A 17,283-nucleotide genomic window follows, 5' to 3' on the forward strand; every position below is an offset into this window, starting at 1 on the left:
CGCTAAGACAGAAGAACCTCCTCCGTGGGCCCAGGGTATTATCTTATTCAGGTATTTTTTAAATACCCCTTATTCTCTCTCTCTCTCTCTCTCTCTCTCTCTCTCTCTCTCTCTCTCTCTCTCTCTCTCTCTCTCTCTCTCTCTCTCTCTCTCTCTCTCTCTCTCTCTCTCTCTCTCTCTCTCTCTGTGGTTGTAGTATGTGCATGTGAGTGCAGTGCCTGCAGAGACCAGAAGAGGGCATCAGTTCATTGGAAGCTAGAGTTCCAGGTGGTTGTGAGCCACCAGGTGTGAGAACTGGCAACCAAATTCAGGTTCTCTGCAAGAGCTCTTAATTGCTGAGCCACCTCTCTAGCTCTTGGATGTTTTATTTTAAAATTAAATTAAGTTAATTACAGTCTGCGGTGCTGGGGATAAATCCAAGGCCTTCTGCACACTAGACAAGGCTCCATCTCTGAGGGGCACACCCCAGCCCTTGAAGGGCACGTTAGTAATGGCAGTAATATTGCTGCCTGAAAGCAAGACTGACTGAGATGTGCCAAGAAACCCTGAGAATTGCTTTACAGTCACTATTACATCTAATCCTCACAATAATACTGGAGATGGTGTTATTACCCCATTTTGCATTTGAGGACAATTTACCTAAAGAGATTAAGACGCTGGCCATATCCTCATGGACATTAGACTGGTAACATGGTAGAGTTGGAGTTTTAACCCCAGTCAGTATAACTCCGAAATCTGCCCCAGGATGCAGTTACTTGGGCGCATGTCAGGCTCTCACCAGCCGTATGTAACAATCTCTGAGCTTACAGCCATGCTCCGCCAGGAAGTTTGCTCTGTTTCCATCTTTCCCTTCCTTTCTGCTGTCGCTCACACTAGCAGACCCTCTGATGTGTGGAAAGAGTATGTGTGTCAACACTTTGAATATGTGAATCTCGACTGGCCGATGCCCAGGGTTTCAGGACTTATCTAACTACTTTGCTGTGGTATTGAAGACTGAACCTGGGGCCTCATACATGCTAGGCAAGTACTTGACCACTAAACTGTGACCGCAGCCATAATTCTCAGCCAAAGGATCCTTCTGAAAAACAGATGTTGAAGTAGGTTTGAGGCACAGGGGTAGAAATGACCTTGAGACGTTGGTGAACTAGGTGAAGCTGTGGAGGTAAAGTGGGGAGCAGCAGGAGAACTTTGTAGATTGGGGGTGTGTGAGGCCCTGGCTCCCTGGAACGGGAGGGGATGGTGAGTTAGGGAGAGAATGCCTTTGTGTGGGTCAGAAGATTGTCACTGTAGTAGAGGGTTAGGTGAGTCAGAATCTAAGGGTACATGACGCATGATATGTGGGAACCAAGGAGCAGAGCCAGACCCAAGGGCCAGAGGTCTCCCAAGGGGTCCATCCCTCCAGGTAGCCATCCAGGGCTGGGCCATCCTGGGGAGCTTTGGAGAGGAAATTTATCCTTTGGGCAGCGCTGACTTTCAGGAAGCTTGCTTTCCAAGCTTCAAATTTGATCACATCCCTCTGCTGCTTGGCAGCTTCCTCTGGATCCCCATGGTCTCCAGACAGTCCAAGGGATCTCCTTACCACGGGGTAGATTCGTGTCCTAGCCTGACACAGGCTTGGCCCCTCTGATTTTCCACCGTGACCCTCTTGGAGAGCTGGGACACTCCTTTACCCACCATAGCCCTCGTGCATCTGCATCTCTGGGTAGCTGCCACTTCTGGGTTATATCTACTTGTCCACAGACTGTGAGCCCTTGAGGGCAGGGCCTTACCTTCATTCCTAGGTAGACTTTGCCAAGTATGAACTGGATGGGACTGACCATCTTCTAACTCTAAGATCCTGCCATTTTGTTTGAATATATATAATTTTGTTTTTCTTTTTGAGACAGGGTCTCAAGTAGCTTAGATTGTCCTTGGAGTCCCTAAATAGCTGGGACTAGCTTTAAATTCCTAATTATCTTGCCTATTATCCTATTCACAAGTGCTGGGATTACAGATGTGTACTATGCCTGGCTTTACTTATTGATGTGTGTTGAAGCATGTGTGTGCATATGTGAAGGCCACAGATTGATGGTGGGTACTTTCCTCTCCCTTATTTATTTATTTGAAGGCATGGCCTCATCCAACATGGAGTTTGCTGGTTGGCTAGGCTGGCTGGCCACTATGTCCTTGAGATCCGTGGTCCTCCTGTCTGGGTCTTTCCAGCATACAGCTTCTACATGGACACCAGGGATCTGAACTCAGGTCTTCAAGCTTGTACAACAAGCAGTTTGCTTGATTAACCATCTCCCCAGTCAATGTTTATTCATTTTTGATGCAAAGCTTGGCTTTGTTGTCCAGGCTGTCCTCAAATTTCTAGGTTCAAGCAATTTTCCTGTGCCAGCTTCCTGACTATCTGGGACTACCAAGCACCTGCTTCTTAATATAGTTCTAAAAACCTATTTATTTACTCTGTGTATGTGTGTGTCCAAGTGTGCTGTCAGTCATGGGTGAAGGATGGGAATATGCAGCTAATAGGATAATGACACACACAGAGATACCCAGGGGCCAGGCTAAGAACCAAGATGGGGTGAGGAAAGAGGAAAAGAGGGGAAGTGTCTGTCTAGTGAAGGTCAAATTCTTCACCTCTGACCTCTGACCTCCTAGCACTGTGATGTCATGATGGAAATGAACTATGATTCTTGCACTCAGGACTGGGAATAAAGAGCCCTTCCCCAGTCCTTATCCCACATCCTCCTGCCCCTGCAATAGGTACCCAGCCTCTGTCATTCCTGCCACTTTCCTTCAGTTGTAGTAGACATTACGCAAGTCACACCCCACTCATGTCGAGGACTTGCTCCTTGATGGCCGAGAGAAAGTCACTGGAACGCAGTGGCAGCTGCCTCCTTTTGCCAGCCTCCCTCTGGTTTCTGACTTCAGATGCACAACTGGGAATCCACAGTGTGACACCAGCTAACAACGCTGTACAGGGGCACACTGGATAGAACTGGGGACCTCACACAGGCTAAGCAGATGCTCTACCTCTGAGACATCGCTGCAAACACACACACACACACACACACACACACACACACACACACACACACACTTCTCTCTGAACCTTCTTGCTCCTCACTTGGATTGAAACACTTAAGCCAAAGAAACAAAACAAAAGGCAGAACAACCAAAGCCCAGAAATACAGGTCAGCTCAGGTTTCCCATGGCTGGAGAAAGGGTTGTGGTGCTCTGGTTTCTTGAGGAGTCTGCTATCCTGGTGCCCCACTCATAGCAGAACGAAGTCAAAGGGTGCTGGGCCATGGTCAGTGGAGGTGTGGGACAAGGTCTTAACTCTTGACCATAATTATCTTTCTTCCTATTTTTATTAACAGGCATCCCTAAATATGTTTGTGCTATGAATAACCAATGATGCATGTGTTGATTAACTTGTGAATCATGCCTGTGGGGGGAGCAGGAGCTTTAGAGATGAATATAATGTGTTGTAAAATATTTAGCAAATGATCATCCAAGCCACAGGGAAAAATCCGAGAGATGGGAATTTGAAAGCTGCCAGGATTTAAAAGCTATTTAACGCTAAGCGTTGGTGCCAAAGAGTTGAGAGCATCCCTTCTCCCCACTCCACTGGCAACGCAGCTTGAAAATGTGGAAAGGCCTTGGCTGGGCTGTGGAGCACTGGTGGGAACAGAGATCAGGCAGAGAGCTGAAAGGCTTTTTGTTTGAGAACCTTGTAAACAAGAGATCTCCTCCCAGGTCCCCGAGAGCCCCACCTTGCCTGTGGCTTGCACATTTTCTCCTGCCATCTCCCCGATAAACTCCCCGTGTGGCGCCAACATTGTGAAGACACCCGACAGTCATCTGGATGTTTTAAAATCCCTGGATGCTCTGCATCAAGGCAGAGAGAAACCACCATATGGCTGAGTGAATTTGTCACCTTCCTTCCAAATGTTTGGATGTCACTCAGACCCTGCCTTGGCTCTGGTTCCAGAGCGGCTTAGCTCTATCTGTCGTTTTAAAGGTTTGGACTCCGAGGTAGTCTTTCTGAGGGGCTTAAGGATTGTATAGTTTATGGCTGGAGTCAAGACTCACTTTCATAATCTCACTCTTTGGAGATGAGATGCACTTCTTTCCAAGAAGAAGACGGAAAGCTTGATGTTTTGGCTTGACAGCTCCCAACTCTAAAGTCATAGCCTCCTGGGTAGAAATACCACGTGTTAAGGTAAATGAAGGAATGAGTCAGGGCATGGGAACAGTCATCCTGGAGAGCTGAGGCCTCATGGTTGTTCAGTCACAGGACATGCTTCAAAGATTCAATGTGAATCTGATAGCTGTAACCAACCCAGAAGCCTCTACTGCTAGGCAACAATTCATAATCTGCTTGCTGGCATTTGTTGCAAACATGATGGGTCATGAGCCTTCAGGTTCAGTAAAGTGCGGGATCTCTGGGCAAACGACCCTCAGGAGGCTCATGGGAAGAGCACAGCATCCCTGCTGTCTACACTAGGGCCAGGTTGCAGCAAGACCCTCCCTCTTCTGCTCCGATGTTCTTGCTCTTTTGCTTTCCTGTAAAATCACTTGCTGTCTTTCTTGCGGATTCTCAATTCATCACTGTCCTTGAGGCCTGCCTCCAAGTCCACAAGTTCCACCCTGATTTTTCAATCTTCAGGTATCTCACTTCCCTGCAAACTATTCCCTAGCACACGACTGAGCACCTGACCATTCATCTGGCACCTAATTAATTATGCACACTATAATGTTTTAAGAAAGAGTCAAATATTTCTTCTCAGTTCAATGATAGGCTCATTTTGGCAGACTTCAACTCTTTAAAGCCTTAAGAGTATTTCTTTTTCTACTTTTTATTTGTGTGTGGAGGTCAGAAAACAACTTCTGTGAGCTGATTCTTGACTTGCCCCCTTTTGAAGTGGGGATTTTCTTGTTTCTCCTGCTATGAATAGTCCAGCTAACTGGGCTGAGAACTTCCAGGACATTCTCTTATCTCTGCCCCCATCTCACCACACGAGTGTTGGGATTACAGACGTGTGCTAGCAATGGCTTTTTATATGTGTTCCATGGCTGGAAATCAGGTGATCAGGCTTCCATAACTAACATTTGCTGAGGCATCTACTCCTTCATTTTATAAAACTTAAAAACGGTTTTATTTATGGGTATGTATATGCCATGTATATGTGGATGCCCAAAGAAGCTTCCGATAGCCTGGAATCAGGAGTTACAGGTGGTTGAAAACCACCTGCTATGGCGGCTGGGAAGTGAACAGGGCAGCCAGCACTCTCAACCATGGAGTTATCTCTCCAGCCAGTCCCTCCCTCTGTTTTTAAGACAGGGCCTCATGTATCTTAGGCTGACTTTGAACTTGATACATAGGCCATGTTGAAAGAAAATCTTGAGCTCCTGATCCTACTACCTCCATTTCCTGAATGCTAGAATCACAGGTATCTTCCAACATGATTGCTTTTTGCAGTTGCAAACCCAGAGCTAACATGCTTGCTAGGCAAGCACTCTGTTGACAGAGGTCCATCCCCAGCCCCATAGTGCTATCTATTAAAACATTTGTGCTCTCAGAAGCTTATCGCAGAGTTGACATGACAAATTGGGGTTCCATTAGTAGGGAGTACAATCAGACTTTCTGTGGGTTTTACATTTTTGGGGCCAAATATTTGTGGGGCATTTTTGTGAAGTACTGACTTTTAGGACTCTCCCCATTCTTGTCCTTTTCCCCACCACCACTGCATCACAGCCCACAACATTTCCACTGTATCAGGTATTGTAAGTACCTAGAGATGGCTTCGATGACGGGGGAGAGTGTGCATAGTTTAGACGCAAACATCTATCTTATAAAAACGTGGACACCCACGGGGTTTGGTACCTGGAACCAGACCCCATGCTTACGGGGTTGGGGGTGGGGTGGCAATATGTTAAACAGGTTGTCAGTGATGAGGATCTGGGTTTGACATCCCTCCGCCCCGGAATCCACATAAAAATGATAGAGGGGGTAGTGCTGGGGGGTGGAACAGGAGACTGCTTGGGTCTCAGAGACCAGCTAGTCTAGCCGTATTTGTTGGATTCAGGCCACTGAAAGACCCTCTCTCAAACTAGGTAGGTGATGTTCCTGAGCATGGTCCCTAAAGCCACCTCTAGGTCTCCATGAACAGGCACAGCCCCTGCACACACACAAACATGAGTACACACACATGTCAAAGAACGACCAAGAAAGAAGTAAAATGGAGAAATCTGCCCCCAGATCTGCAATGGTGGAATGGGAAGCACATGGCCGGTTGTTAGACACTATAAACAGTTTCATAATGTGATAATTTTTAATATTAAAAGTAAATTGTAAATGTATCTTTATAAACAATATGCATAAAATAGATCATGTTCTAAAACCTTTTGTTTTTAAAATGCTTTTTCACAGTAAATTTTCTAGGTGTCAGATTTTTTTTTCCCTCAAAATAATAGTGCAATCGAAAGAAGGAACACGTCAGCGGGCAGGGCTTTCCTGCTAATATAAATCCTTGTAGATCTCCTGGAGCAGGGGGTGAAGGCTCATGTCCGTCTCCGTCTTCTTGATGACATGCAGTAGCTGCACGTGCTCTGTGACGATCTGCCGGAGGTCCGTCATCTTCTGCAGCACCTTGGCGAACAGCTGTGAGGACTCCGGGTGGTTCAGCTTGAGCTGGAGCTCCAGGGCCTGCAGCAGGTTATCTTGGATGTCCTCAATGGGCTTCACATTCAGCAAGCCTGGGCGATCTGGGAGAAACAAAAAGACAAAAGGCTCCGTCAAAGGTTCAGCTTCAGGCTACTCCCTCCCCAAGCCAGAGATGAGACCCAGTCCTCAAGTGCCAGGCTCATGCTCTACTGCAGAGCAAGCTTCCATCCCCACCTCCCTGTGTCTCTGCTTTATTTCTTAAGCTGGCAAGGAGGAAGGCTCTGCAGCTCATGGGTGAGACTAAAGGATGGAATTGAAAGGCAAAGCAATTCCCGTTCAGGACTAACTGCGCATGCGACACCATCAGGAGCATTCTGTCCCCAGCTCAAGGCGTCTTCTGACAACAGGCTGCTCTTCTCAGAAATCACATTTCCAACCTTTGCTCCTCCTGGGTGATCTTTTCAGAGCTTCTACCTATGCTCTCATAACAGCTTCAAACAAAGCTTTCAAGTGTGAGCCTTGTTGTTTTTGTGTGGCACAGAACATCACATTTCCAGCAGGGTAACTGAAAGACAAAGCATTGCTTCCCTTGGAGGGCGGTTCCCCTCCCTACAGTGGGGCTGAGGTTTCTCCTAGGGATGAGGTTGCAGGTGTGCGTCATCAATTCTTAACAGTTCCTTTTCTTTGCTTCCTTTCTACCTTTCCATTTTGTTATCAAGGAAGGTCTCATTGTATTGCCTAGGCAGACCCCAAACTCCAGGCTCTCTCAGCCCTCCCCTCCTCCCGGCTCAGCCTCCCGGGCTGCAGCTACTGGAGGAGTACAGTCCCGTCCTTAGTAGGACACCTCGTGTCAGCCTTCCAAAGCACAAAGGCAAATGCTGCCAATGCTTTGCCACCATTGTGACATTTACTGTAGATTATGGTGGATTTGTTTTACTTTTGGTTTTCCAAGAATTTTAGAGTTTTAAATTTGTTTTTTTTTTTTTTTTTTGGTCAGGAACATTGGTTAAATTTTATTAAAGGCTTTTTAAATTTTTCTATCTGAAGAGATACGCTATCTGAAAAGATATGGTAGTATCGTAACCTAGTGTAATGGATTACATAAATAGACTTCCTTACGTCGGAGTGCTCATTTGTTAGGATTTTACTGGGGCTTTTTAGTAACTGCGGGCACCATGGCCAGGAGCTATCATCTGAGCCATCCACTTTTCGGGAGCAACCGTGAACAAGCCTCCTGAGTGGAGCTCTGTTTTCCTTCCCTTTTGACCTGCTCCTTTGTGGTTTCTTGGAATTCAGTCGAAGAACACTCTGACCCTGGTGACAAGTCCTTCACTACCTAGGCTTTCTGCAATGTATAAAGTAAAACAGTAAATTCTTTCAGAATGGAGTTATACATAATATTCTTTTATAATCTGGAATCTATTTTTATTATATATTGCTAAATGTTTATTTAGCTAAATTAATTGTACACACAGTGAGTGGGTTCCACCATGACATTTCCATATATGTCTATAAAGTACTCCCACCCTGACCCTTCATGGCTCCATTCCCACGCCCGCTGAATCCTTCCCGATGAGCCCCTCTCCTATTCTCTTTTTCTTTTTATGAACGAGTGGAATCTACTATTTTATGAACTAGTGGAATCTACTATTTTATGAACTAGTGGAATCTATTAATTTATGAACTAGTGGAATCTACTATTTTATGCTCCTTAGCTTAATGCTCTTTATGTGTTTTCTCATTTTAAAATCTTACTTGTAAAAGACTTACCTATTTTTTTAAAATTTTTAAAGAGTATGTGTGTGTTTTGTCTGTGTACATGTGTGCACACCATGTGTGTGCCTGTTGTCTTTGGAGGTCAGAAGAAGACATCAGATTCCAATGATTATGAACCATGGTAGAGCTGGGAACTCAAACTTGGTCCTCTGTAACAGCAGCCTGAGCTCTAAACCATGGAATCATTTGTCCAGTCCTCCTTATTTAAAAATATAGCCCTTAGTTTTATTAATCAAGTTTAAATCATATTTTTGTTTCAATGCTTAATTCCTTTTTTAAAAAGTAAATTTATCCGTTTTTCTTTTCCCCCCTTTTCTAATTTCTTGATTTGAATGCTTACTTTTAGTTTGGGGATTTCTCGGTCTCTAATGAACTTATTGAAACTCTAAATTTCCCTCCAGTGTCACTTTGGTCTCACCCCACAGGCTCTCACTGTGCTTTTAAAACAGCCTATCTTAGAACACTGGCTTAATCCAAGAACTATACAAAAGTGTTTTCGATTCCCCCCCCCCCCCCCCCCGTCTCTTTATGTGATTCTGGCTAGCCTGTAAACCATGCTGGTCTCTAACACACAAGAGATTCGCCTGCCTCTGCTTCTGGAGTGCTGGGATCAAAAGCATGCTCTGCCACACCTGCTGCTTTAATGTTCCTGAGTAAAAGGTTTTGGCTTTGGTTCCTGTATTCTAAGTTGCTTAGGATATAAGAGCTTTCTTCTGAAGACCTACTAAAAGTAGGATTCATTTGCATCATTTAGGACACACCCCAACGTCTTAGGTCTTATATTGGTTTCAAAGTTTAGTCCTGCAGGCTGCTCACTCCTCCCTTCACCGTAAGTTTATTCCCATCTTCATCTTTCTCATCGGCTGCTGCCTCTGTACCTTAGCCTCAGTTTCTTTAGCCATCCTTCTGCTCAGGCACACTAAGGTATTTCTATTCCAAAGTCCTCAAACATCCAGCTCCATCAGAGTAGCTATAGAGACTCAGTACTTCCTGCCTGAAACCTCTTCACTCCACAGTGCCTCCAACTGCTTCTTCAAGGGAGCACCAGTGGCATGGAGCACCTCCTCCTCATCCCTTCTCTCTTGGCCTCATCGTTTGCTCTGGGCCCCATAGCACCTTATGACCAACCCGATCTCTACATTTGAGGTACGTTTACTGAATGGTTGATTTTTCCAGGTCTGTGCACCTCTGTTCCAAACACTACACCCTGAAGTCCTCCCCTTGTGCTGCCAGCACTGTATTCTCTTTCCTGCTGTGCCCAGTAGCAGTGACCTGATGTCTCTGAGCCACCAGTGGATGGATGCCCATCAGCCCTCAGCTGGCTGAGTTAATGAGCAAGGGGTTGTTCTGGCCCAAAGTCCCAGATGGAAGAGTATCATTCTACTTGGTGAACAAGCCTGAAGGCAGAATCACCTCACAGTGAAGACGTCTGTCATGAATGGTGTTTTGTTTTGCCATATCTCATAAACTCTCATAACTTTTAATCCACAGCTGCAAGGCTTGGGAGAACAATGGTCTCAGGGTGGGACTTTTGAGAACATTCTCTCAATTTTACTTCTTTTTTGTTACAGAAGGAAACATGTCTTGGGCTTGACTTTCTTCTTCCCTAACATATCCCATCAATTGGATTAAGAATGGTTTCCTTTGAAATTCCAGCCCTAAATGTGGGACCAAGGGAATAAGAACAGTGAAACGTCTGAGAACAGAGCACATGACTTAGTCCCAGCCTGGAGAATGCTCCCCTAGAAGGGCTGTCTTTCTCAGCTGTGACACCACAATGAACGTACTTGGGCCAGGTAAAGCTCTTGTTGCTCTGCAACCCCAGCACTTCACATTTGATCCCTAGAACCACGTGAAGGAGGAGGATGGCTTCCACAGAGCTGTGCTCCGACCTACACATGTGTATCATGGCTTGCATGTGTGTGCATGTATGTTCACATATACTAAAAAGAAATAAGCAAAATTTCCAAAGTTAAGAAACCACTGAGGCTTCAAGAAAAGCTGAACTCTGAACTGGGGCTCTAATGTAATGCCTGCTGACCCTCCTTCGCCAACAACATCCGAGGCTGTGCGGATGTGCACAGCTGTGTGGATGTGCACAGCTGTGTGGCTGCATTCTGAGTCACACAGCCTGTTCTGGAGCCTCTGCTCCTGAGCTCTCTTTCCTTTCTCCTTCTTTTTGAGCAGCACCAGTGGGGACAAAGCCACTGAAGGGATCATATGAATGAACACAGGGTCTCTATCAAACAACAAGACCCTAGTGTGCAAAGGATGGGCTGGAACCTGGCTCGGGGAGTGAAATGTGACCAGCCGCTCCAGGAGTGGGGAAGGATCTGGTTTGGATTTTCCAACTCTTCTTTGGCAAGTTACTCTTTATGATGTGATGGATGATGCTTGGCTGAAGGGCTGAGATGCTGTAGCTGCAGATTAAATATATTTTCTCCAGTGACAAGTTAGATCATCTAATGATCAGCCTGGCTGTCCCCTATACAAGCCCCCATCAAGGGAACACACGGTTTGGGGAAGGAGGCCACAGAGTAGTAAGGGCCACATTCTCCTGCTTTGTCTTTCACCAGCTCTATGACCTTGGGTCCCACTGATTAAATTCGTTGGGCTCAGTTCCCTCCTCTGTATAATCTATCAATGATCTCTAAATCCCTAATTCAAAAGTTCTAAGATGCATTCTTATCTATAATTCCCTCTAGTACACAATTCACATAATTCAACCAGGGAAATAAAAATTGAATTAGAAAAGTATATTCATAAGCTTACATATTAAACTTAGAACTGGCTTATTTAAAAACAAAACCAAAACAAAAGGCAGCTTCTTTTGGTCTTAGGTCAAGGGCAAAAGGAATTTATCAATTGCTCCTCTGCTTCTGCTCTTCATGGGCTTAGGGACCTCTGCTGCTCTCTTCCCTGGTTTCCCTTTCCACCTCCCTCCCCACATTCCCTTGGACCTTCACTGAGTTGAGATTGTACCATAGACTAGCCCCCAGACTCATCCCATCTTTTCCCTTCCATCTACTCCCTGGGGCTCAGGGCTTGATAGGACATCTCCTGAAGGGCTAGCTGAGGTCCTTGCACCTTCTCGAGGTGAGAGGCGGGTCTGGAGCAGGCTCAGGGTCAAGGGCTCTCTGTTGGCTAAGGCTGCCCACATGGCCCTTTGGGGAAGCCCTGTTGACTCATGCACTCCAGGAGGCTGGAGTCAATTATTATATCCTTACTCCCCAGGCTGTGAAGAATTGGGAAAGAACCTTTCCGGTCTTCATTCATTCAGTCCTGGAACTGATTAGAGAGCAACTGATTTAGGCAAATATACAAAGCTTCCATCTTATCCAGATCTGATTCTGCCTTGAATATGGGGCTTATCTGAAGTGAACTCAATGCTTTGTCCTACTAGGACCCACCCACCTGGGTTACATTCCCCCTGCCCAAGTTTTCTCAGGAGGCTCAGTTAGGCCCCATAGCAGCAGGCCACAAATGAGGTTTCTTGAAGGACGGGCAGGAAAGCCAAGGCCAGTCTTCTGTCTGTTCTCTGAGAGATGCTATTTGAGCCTTTCCCACCTCCCTGGTTGACTTTGTGATGGGTTGGTTTGAAATGGACACTACTTAGGTCCTTTAAGGGGAGATGTTGGTTTGTGGGACAGCTATACATTGATCCACAATCATAAAGAACTTCAGTTCAAGTGTGAGGTGATGCTGAAGAGGAGAAAAGGCTATCTGAGATTCAGCAACTTAACTTCTTTTCCAACTTACTCCATCGTTCCCTTTATTGGATTATACCTTAAGCTACAAGATAGGTTCTAAGAGGACTTGGACGTGGAACCTGAAAACCTGAGTTTTCACTTAAGAGACTTCCACTTAAGTCTCTGCGTGCTCTTGGACAGCTTAGCTGATCTTTCTGGAGATGGTTTATGCTTGAAGACAACAATGCCACATCTCTCATAAGGCCATAGAGAGTTACAGGGGTAAGAATGCTAGAAATTCTTATTCTTTGTGTTTGTTCAAACCTTTGCTACAGGGTGGGGTCAGGTCAGTATCAACAGCTGGGAAATGGAAGGTTTTGAAGTGTTCTTGTAAGAATGGAAATTTGGGAGCACAAGAAAAGTAATTTTCAATACAGACATGTTTGGGGTCTGGGCAAATTCTCACTCTCATAGTTGAAAACACTCATGTGGGACAGTTCCAGAATAGGCACAGAGCAAAACAGCCACAGTGGTCCAGATATGTATTCCTTGTAGACATGATACTGGAGATTCTGGGATGCTTTTCTAATCTACCTTCAGAGTCACAGTGAACATGAGACAGACTGTGGATAGAGAAAGCAAGCTACTGCACGGTCTGCGGCCATCTCCCCACTGTCCTCTCTCTAGAGAAACAGATCATGCAGAGAGCTGGATCGAGCACAGGGATCCTCAATTTGGGGTACACATTAAAATGAACTGGGGAGATTAAACACAACACATATGTGTCTCAAGTACCTGACTTGGGATGAATCTTCTAGGTTTCAGGGCTGTTGGTGTTTGGATGTGTAGAGACCTCAGAGAGCAGTATCACTTTACGAGAAGCTTTGACTGTCTAACTTTGCAGTTTCCTCCCGTGGTGACCTTCGTCAGATATATAAGCCTCCCCATACTTCAGTTTTCTTGTTTTTAAAAAGGAAGCTGGCTCAGTGGAACACATGTAGCCCAAGATACTCAGAGGCTGAGGAAGCGGAATTGATTGAGCCCAGAAATTTGAGGCCAGTCTGGGCAATACCCCAAGAACCTGTATAAGAAATAAAATAAGGGGCTATGGATGTATTGGAGTGCTTGTCTAGCACACTTGAATTTAATCCATAGCATTGCAGAAATGGTTTTGTTGGTTCAGACGTGTGTGAATGTTTGAATGGAGGTCAGAGAAAATCTCAGACATCATTCTACAGGTGCTTTCCACTTTTTTCTTTGTCTTTGAAACAAGACCTCTTCCTAGGTTTGTCATGTAGTGCTCCAGGGACCATATGTCCCTGTTTTCCCAGTGTTGGGATTACAGGCATAGGTCGCCATATCTAGCTTTTAAATATATTTATATTATTTATGTGTACGTGTGCATGGTAAGTATATGCCATGTATGTGTGAGTGTCTGAGGAGGCCAGAAGAGGGTGCTGAGTCCCCTGGGGCTGGAGTTACAGGTAGCTGTGACTGTGAGCCACCTGATCTGGGTGTTGGGAAACTAACTCTCGTCCTCTGAAAGAACAACAGCAAGTGCTCTTAACCTCCCAATCCTCTCTGCAGCCTCATAGCCATCTAAGGAATCAACCAACCAAACAAAGCCACCCGGGCCCTTGGAATTTCATGCCTGTCTTCATGCAGAGAAGACAGGTACTTTACCAAATGAGCTCTCTCGGCTCATTAGGAAAGTAACTATTGGTTTCAAGCAGGGCTGGAATGGTAAACTAAGTCACAGCATTCTGAGTAGCAATTCTGTCAGGGCACACAGCAAGCTTTGGACTTTTAACTCTGCTGTCACTCCCTTGCTTGTCTCCCTTCTTCTAGGCCCCTGGTTTTCCTGGATTCTCTCTTTCCTGCTCTTCTTCCCTTAACTATTCCTTTCTTTCCAGCTGTCCCTCACCTTCCCCGGTCCAGATGCTTTCTTCTTCCTAGTCCTGGACTGGACCTTGCTGAGGATTTATTAGGGATGTTAGCAGAGTCAAACTAAATTAACGAGAGGTCTGACCAATGGATGACTTGAGGCACGGAGTGGTTTACTGCTTCTATCAGAAAAGCCAGGATGCAGTAAAACAGAAGCCTTGCGAATGTTTCACGGACAGACGTGGTCTGCCTGCGGCAGCACGTGTTGCTGCGGCACTCTCCCTCGGACACAATGAAACAGTCTCACACTTCCCTGTTCAAGTAAGGATTTAACACTGATCAATGCTCTCTCTATGGTAGATGACAAGATGATTTAGCAGGATGATGGAAGGGGGAAGCACAATGAAGTCAAGCCTAGCCAGTGTTTGCTAGTATGTGCCCATCAAGCAGCAACTCCACATCATCACTCCTCAGACCCCATCTCCACAAAGGCTCCTGAACATGAATACATTATGGGCAGGCAGGTGATATTTACTCTATGCTTGGTTAAAGCTAGACTGCCCCTCTACACGGGGTCTCCCAGGGAACAGAGCCTGGGTTGATTCTATTTCAAGGTCTTAGAGGATGCAAATGGGTCTCTGAATTTTCTCCTGGTCTTGGGAAGTCCTGGTGATCCTTCTAGCTCTGCTGTACTTGTCACTCAAGATTCAGCCGTGTGCTCTGCCCCTCTCCTTTCTCATCAGGACCAAGGGGCCGTCTACTGTGGTTACCACAGAAGCCGAAGGAGGCCGCTGCAATTTTGCTAGTTCTGTTTTGAATAATTCCGTCAGGATTGATGGCTGGCTGAGGTTGGGGTACAGCGTAGAGGAAAAGGTTTTAGTGGAAAGAGATATGAGAATGCCCTCTTCTGGGTGTCCCTCCAGTCAAACACACTGCTGCCCTCAATGTGCCTGGTGACTCTGCCTTGCTCTGGGAGGAGAGGAGACTGAGGAGGAAGGGCTGAGTAAAGGGAGACTAAGAGCACCTTTTTGACTTTAGACCCATGACAGCAAACCAGAGGGTAGGCTTGTCCATTTTAGATACCCCACTCCTGCACCCTTCCACATCTTCTTTGTCCTTTTTCTCTTTCCTTCTTTCTTTCTTTTTCGTTCTTCTCTTCTCTCTTCTTCCTTTCTCTTTCTTCATTCTTCTTTCTTTCTTTCCTTCTTTCTTTCTTTCTTTCTTCTTTCTTTCTTTCCTTCTTTCTTTCTTTTTCCTTCTTTCTTTTCCTTCCTTCCTTCTCCCTCCCCCTTTCTTTCTTTTTCAGAAGAATTTATAATCACAAAAGGAAGATACGACTTTCTAAACACCTAAGGTTCCTACAAAGTCAAGGGAATTCTGGAAGGGGCAATCCACAGTCCTAGATCCCCCTCCATTCCCCCCACCCCCACCCCGTCTCCTTGGGGGCCCAGGGTTAGGGGATTTTGAGCCTCCTACTTTGGCTCCTCCCCTTTCTCTGTATCTCTTCCCTTTGGGTTTTGTTCTCAATCTGCAACTAATCCCCTTAAAGTGATAGCTGATAAAAGGATTAGCTAAGAGCTCCCTAGGGGTATTTATATTGTAGGAAGGGATTTTAAGGACGGTTGGTGGAATTTCAAGCCATTCGACTGGCAGGATGGAGTGGAGCTACTTCAAATGATATCACACAGGAGAAAGGGGAAATTAGCATTCACTGTGTGCACAGCAGTGTCCCAGGCGCGGTGCCAGAAGATTCATATAATGCTATTTCACTTGCTTGGGGAGCTGATAAGGAAGTTAAGACCCAGGGAGGTAAATAATTGCTGCAACCACACATCTAGGAAGTGGGGGAGTGGGGCTTTCAGACTCTCCTGTGTGTTTCTGGAGCTTTCTCCTTGGCCTGGTCATAGCTGCTGCATCAGATGAGAAGTTTCTTTTGGGTCGCATGGCACCTTGCGCCCCTGTGTCTAGCCTCCCTGTTAGGTGACCCGAGGATCCCGGGTCCATTCGTTCCCCACTCATAGCTGAATGGTTCCTATCTGGAAGGCTGCCTGGGGTCACCCAGAGTTTAAATACACATTTTGAGAGTCCAAAATGATAAAGTGCTCTGAAAAGCCACCGGTGACTGGCTAAGGAGCCTCTTCCAAGACTGCCAGTGTGGACAGGAATGACTCAGCAGTTCAACTTTCAGTCCCATGTCTGTCTCAAATGCCACTGTTTGCTCAGTTCCAAGATGATGGCAGCCTACCCAGCCTGGGTGGAGGAGGAAGCTTTACTCCTGGAGCAGTTACAGATAAGAAGTTTCCTATGCTCTGCGAACCAGAGCCTGCACATATCTTCTCGCATGTATGTCTAGCTCCGGGCTGATGTTTCATTTCCTCAATGCTCTATTCCTGTCCCCAGTTCTCTGGTTTTTAGTATTTGGGTGCCAGCTGCAAACTCATAAGTATACCTCACCCCTATTATACCAAGTGTATGAGGTTATAAAAACAGAGAACGAATGGAACATTTCTAGATAACTCAAATTGAGTCATTGTTCAAAGCCATTGGGCTGCCTCATACGCAGGTAAAACCCATTAGATATATTAGTACTTAATAAACCTGCTATTACTCTGTGACATGGCCATCGCCTCATGGGGAACAGGAGACATGATAACACTGGCTGTTCAGCTCAAGAGAAATTAGATGTCCTTGTTTATTTTCAATATCTGAAGAACAGTTGGATAAACAACTTTCTCAATGGGGAAGGAAGTTAAGTATTTAGCTGGCACAGAAGAAGTAGGAAGCTGGTATAATGCTGAGGCTGTAGCTCAATGGGAAAGCCTGTGCTCAGCATGCACGAGGCCACAAGTTCAATCCCTAGGATGACCAAACACCAAAGTTGGGCTATTGCTAGCCATACTTATTTTAATGTCTGAGTTTCAAAAGAGGATAGGAAGGCCCTTGTGCTGAGTGGAGTCAAGGGTGTGACTGGTGTAGGGCTCCAATTAGACACAAACGCTGCTTTGCCAGAGAAATGGGCTATACCGTCCACTGTAACTTACAGAAAACAGTCTGTAGTAAGCATGACACAGACACCCAAGGTCTAAAGGGTAACTGAGGTATGGGCATAGAGGAACACTCCTAAACCTGGTGCCCCAAGTGATCTGCAGTGGGTAATAGGGTCTGAGCTGCAGAATGAGGCACTTTGCAACTCCCCTGAGTGAGTGTCTGTCTGCTTGAACCACACAGAGCAAGTGCCCATCTGCTCAGCTGTTTCTCTAGAGCAAGAGAAAACACTGG

The 17,283-nt window shown here is 45.8% G+C and overlaps 1 protein-coding gene across 5 annotated transcripts in view; it reads right to left on the reverse strand.

Annotated features, from left to right (window-relative positions):
• Window positions 1-6,304: 6,304 nt before the first annotated feature.
• Pparg (peroxisome proliferator activated receptor gamma) overlaps window positions 6,305-17,283 on the reverse strand; it is a 129,138-nt gene continuing 118,159 nt past the window's right edge. For all 5 annotated transcript variants that reach the window (XM_038320176.2, XM_038320173.2, XM_038320175.2 and 2 more), the window contains one exon: window positions 6,305-6,756. In XM_038320176.2, coding sequence (XP_038176104.1) covers window positions 6,509-6,756 — 248 coding nt within the window. In that variant the 3' untranslated portion in view covers window positions 6,305-6,508. The remainder of the gene's footprint in view (window positions 6,757-17,283) is intronic.

This window comes from Arvicola amphibius, chromosome 2 (genome assembly GCF_903992535.2).
Source record: "Arvicola amphibius chromosome 2, mArvAmp1.2, whole genome shotgun sequence".
Taxonomy (NCBI): Eukaryota; Metazoa; Chordata; class Mammalia; order Rodentia; family Cricetidae; genus Arvicola; species Arvicola amphibius.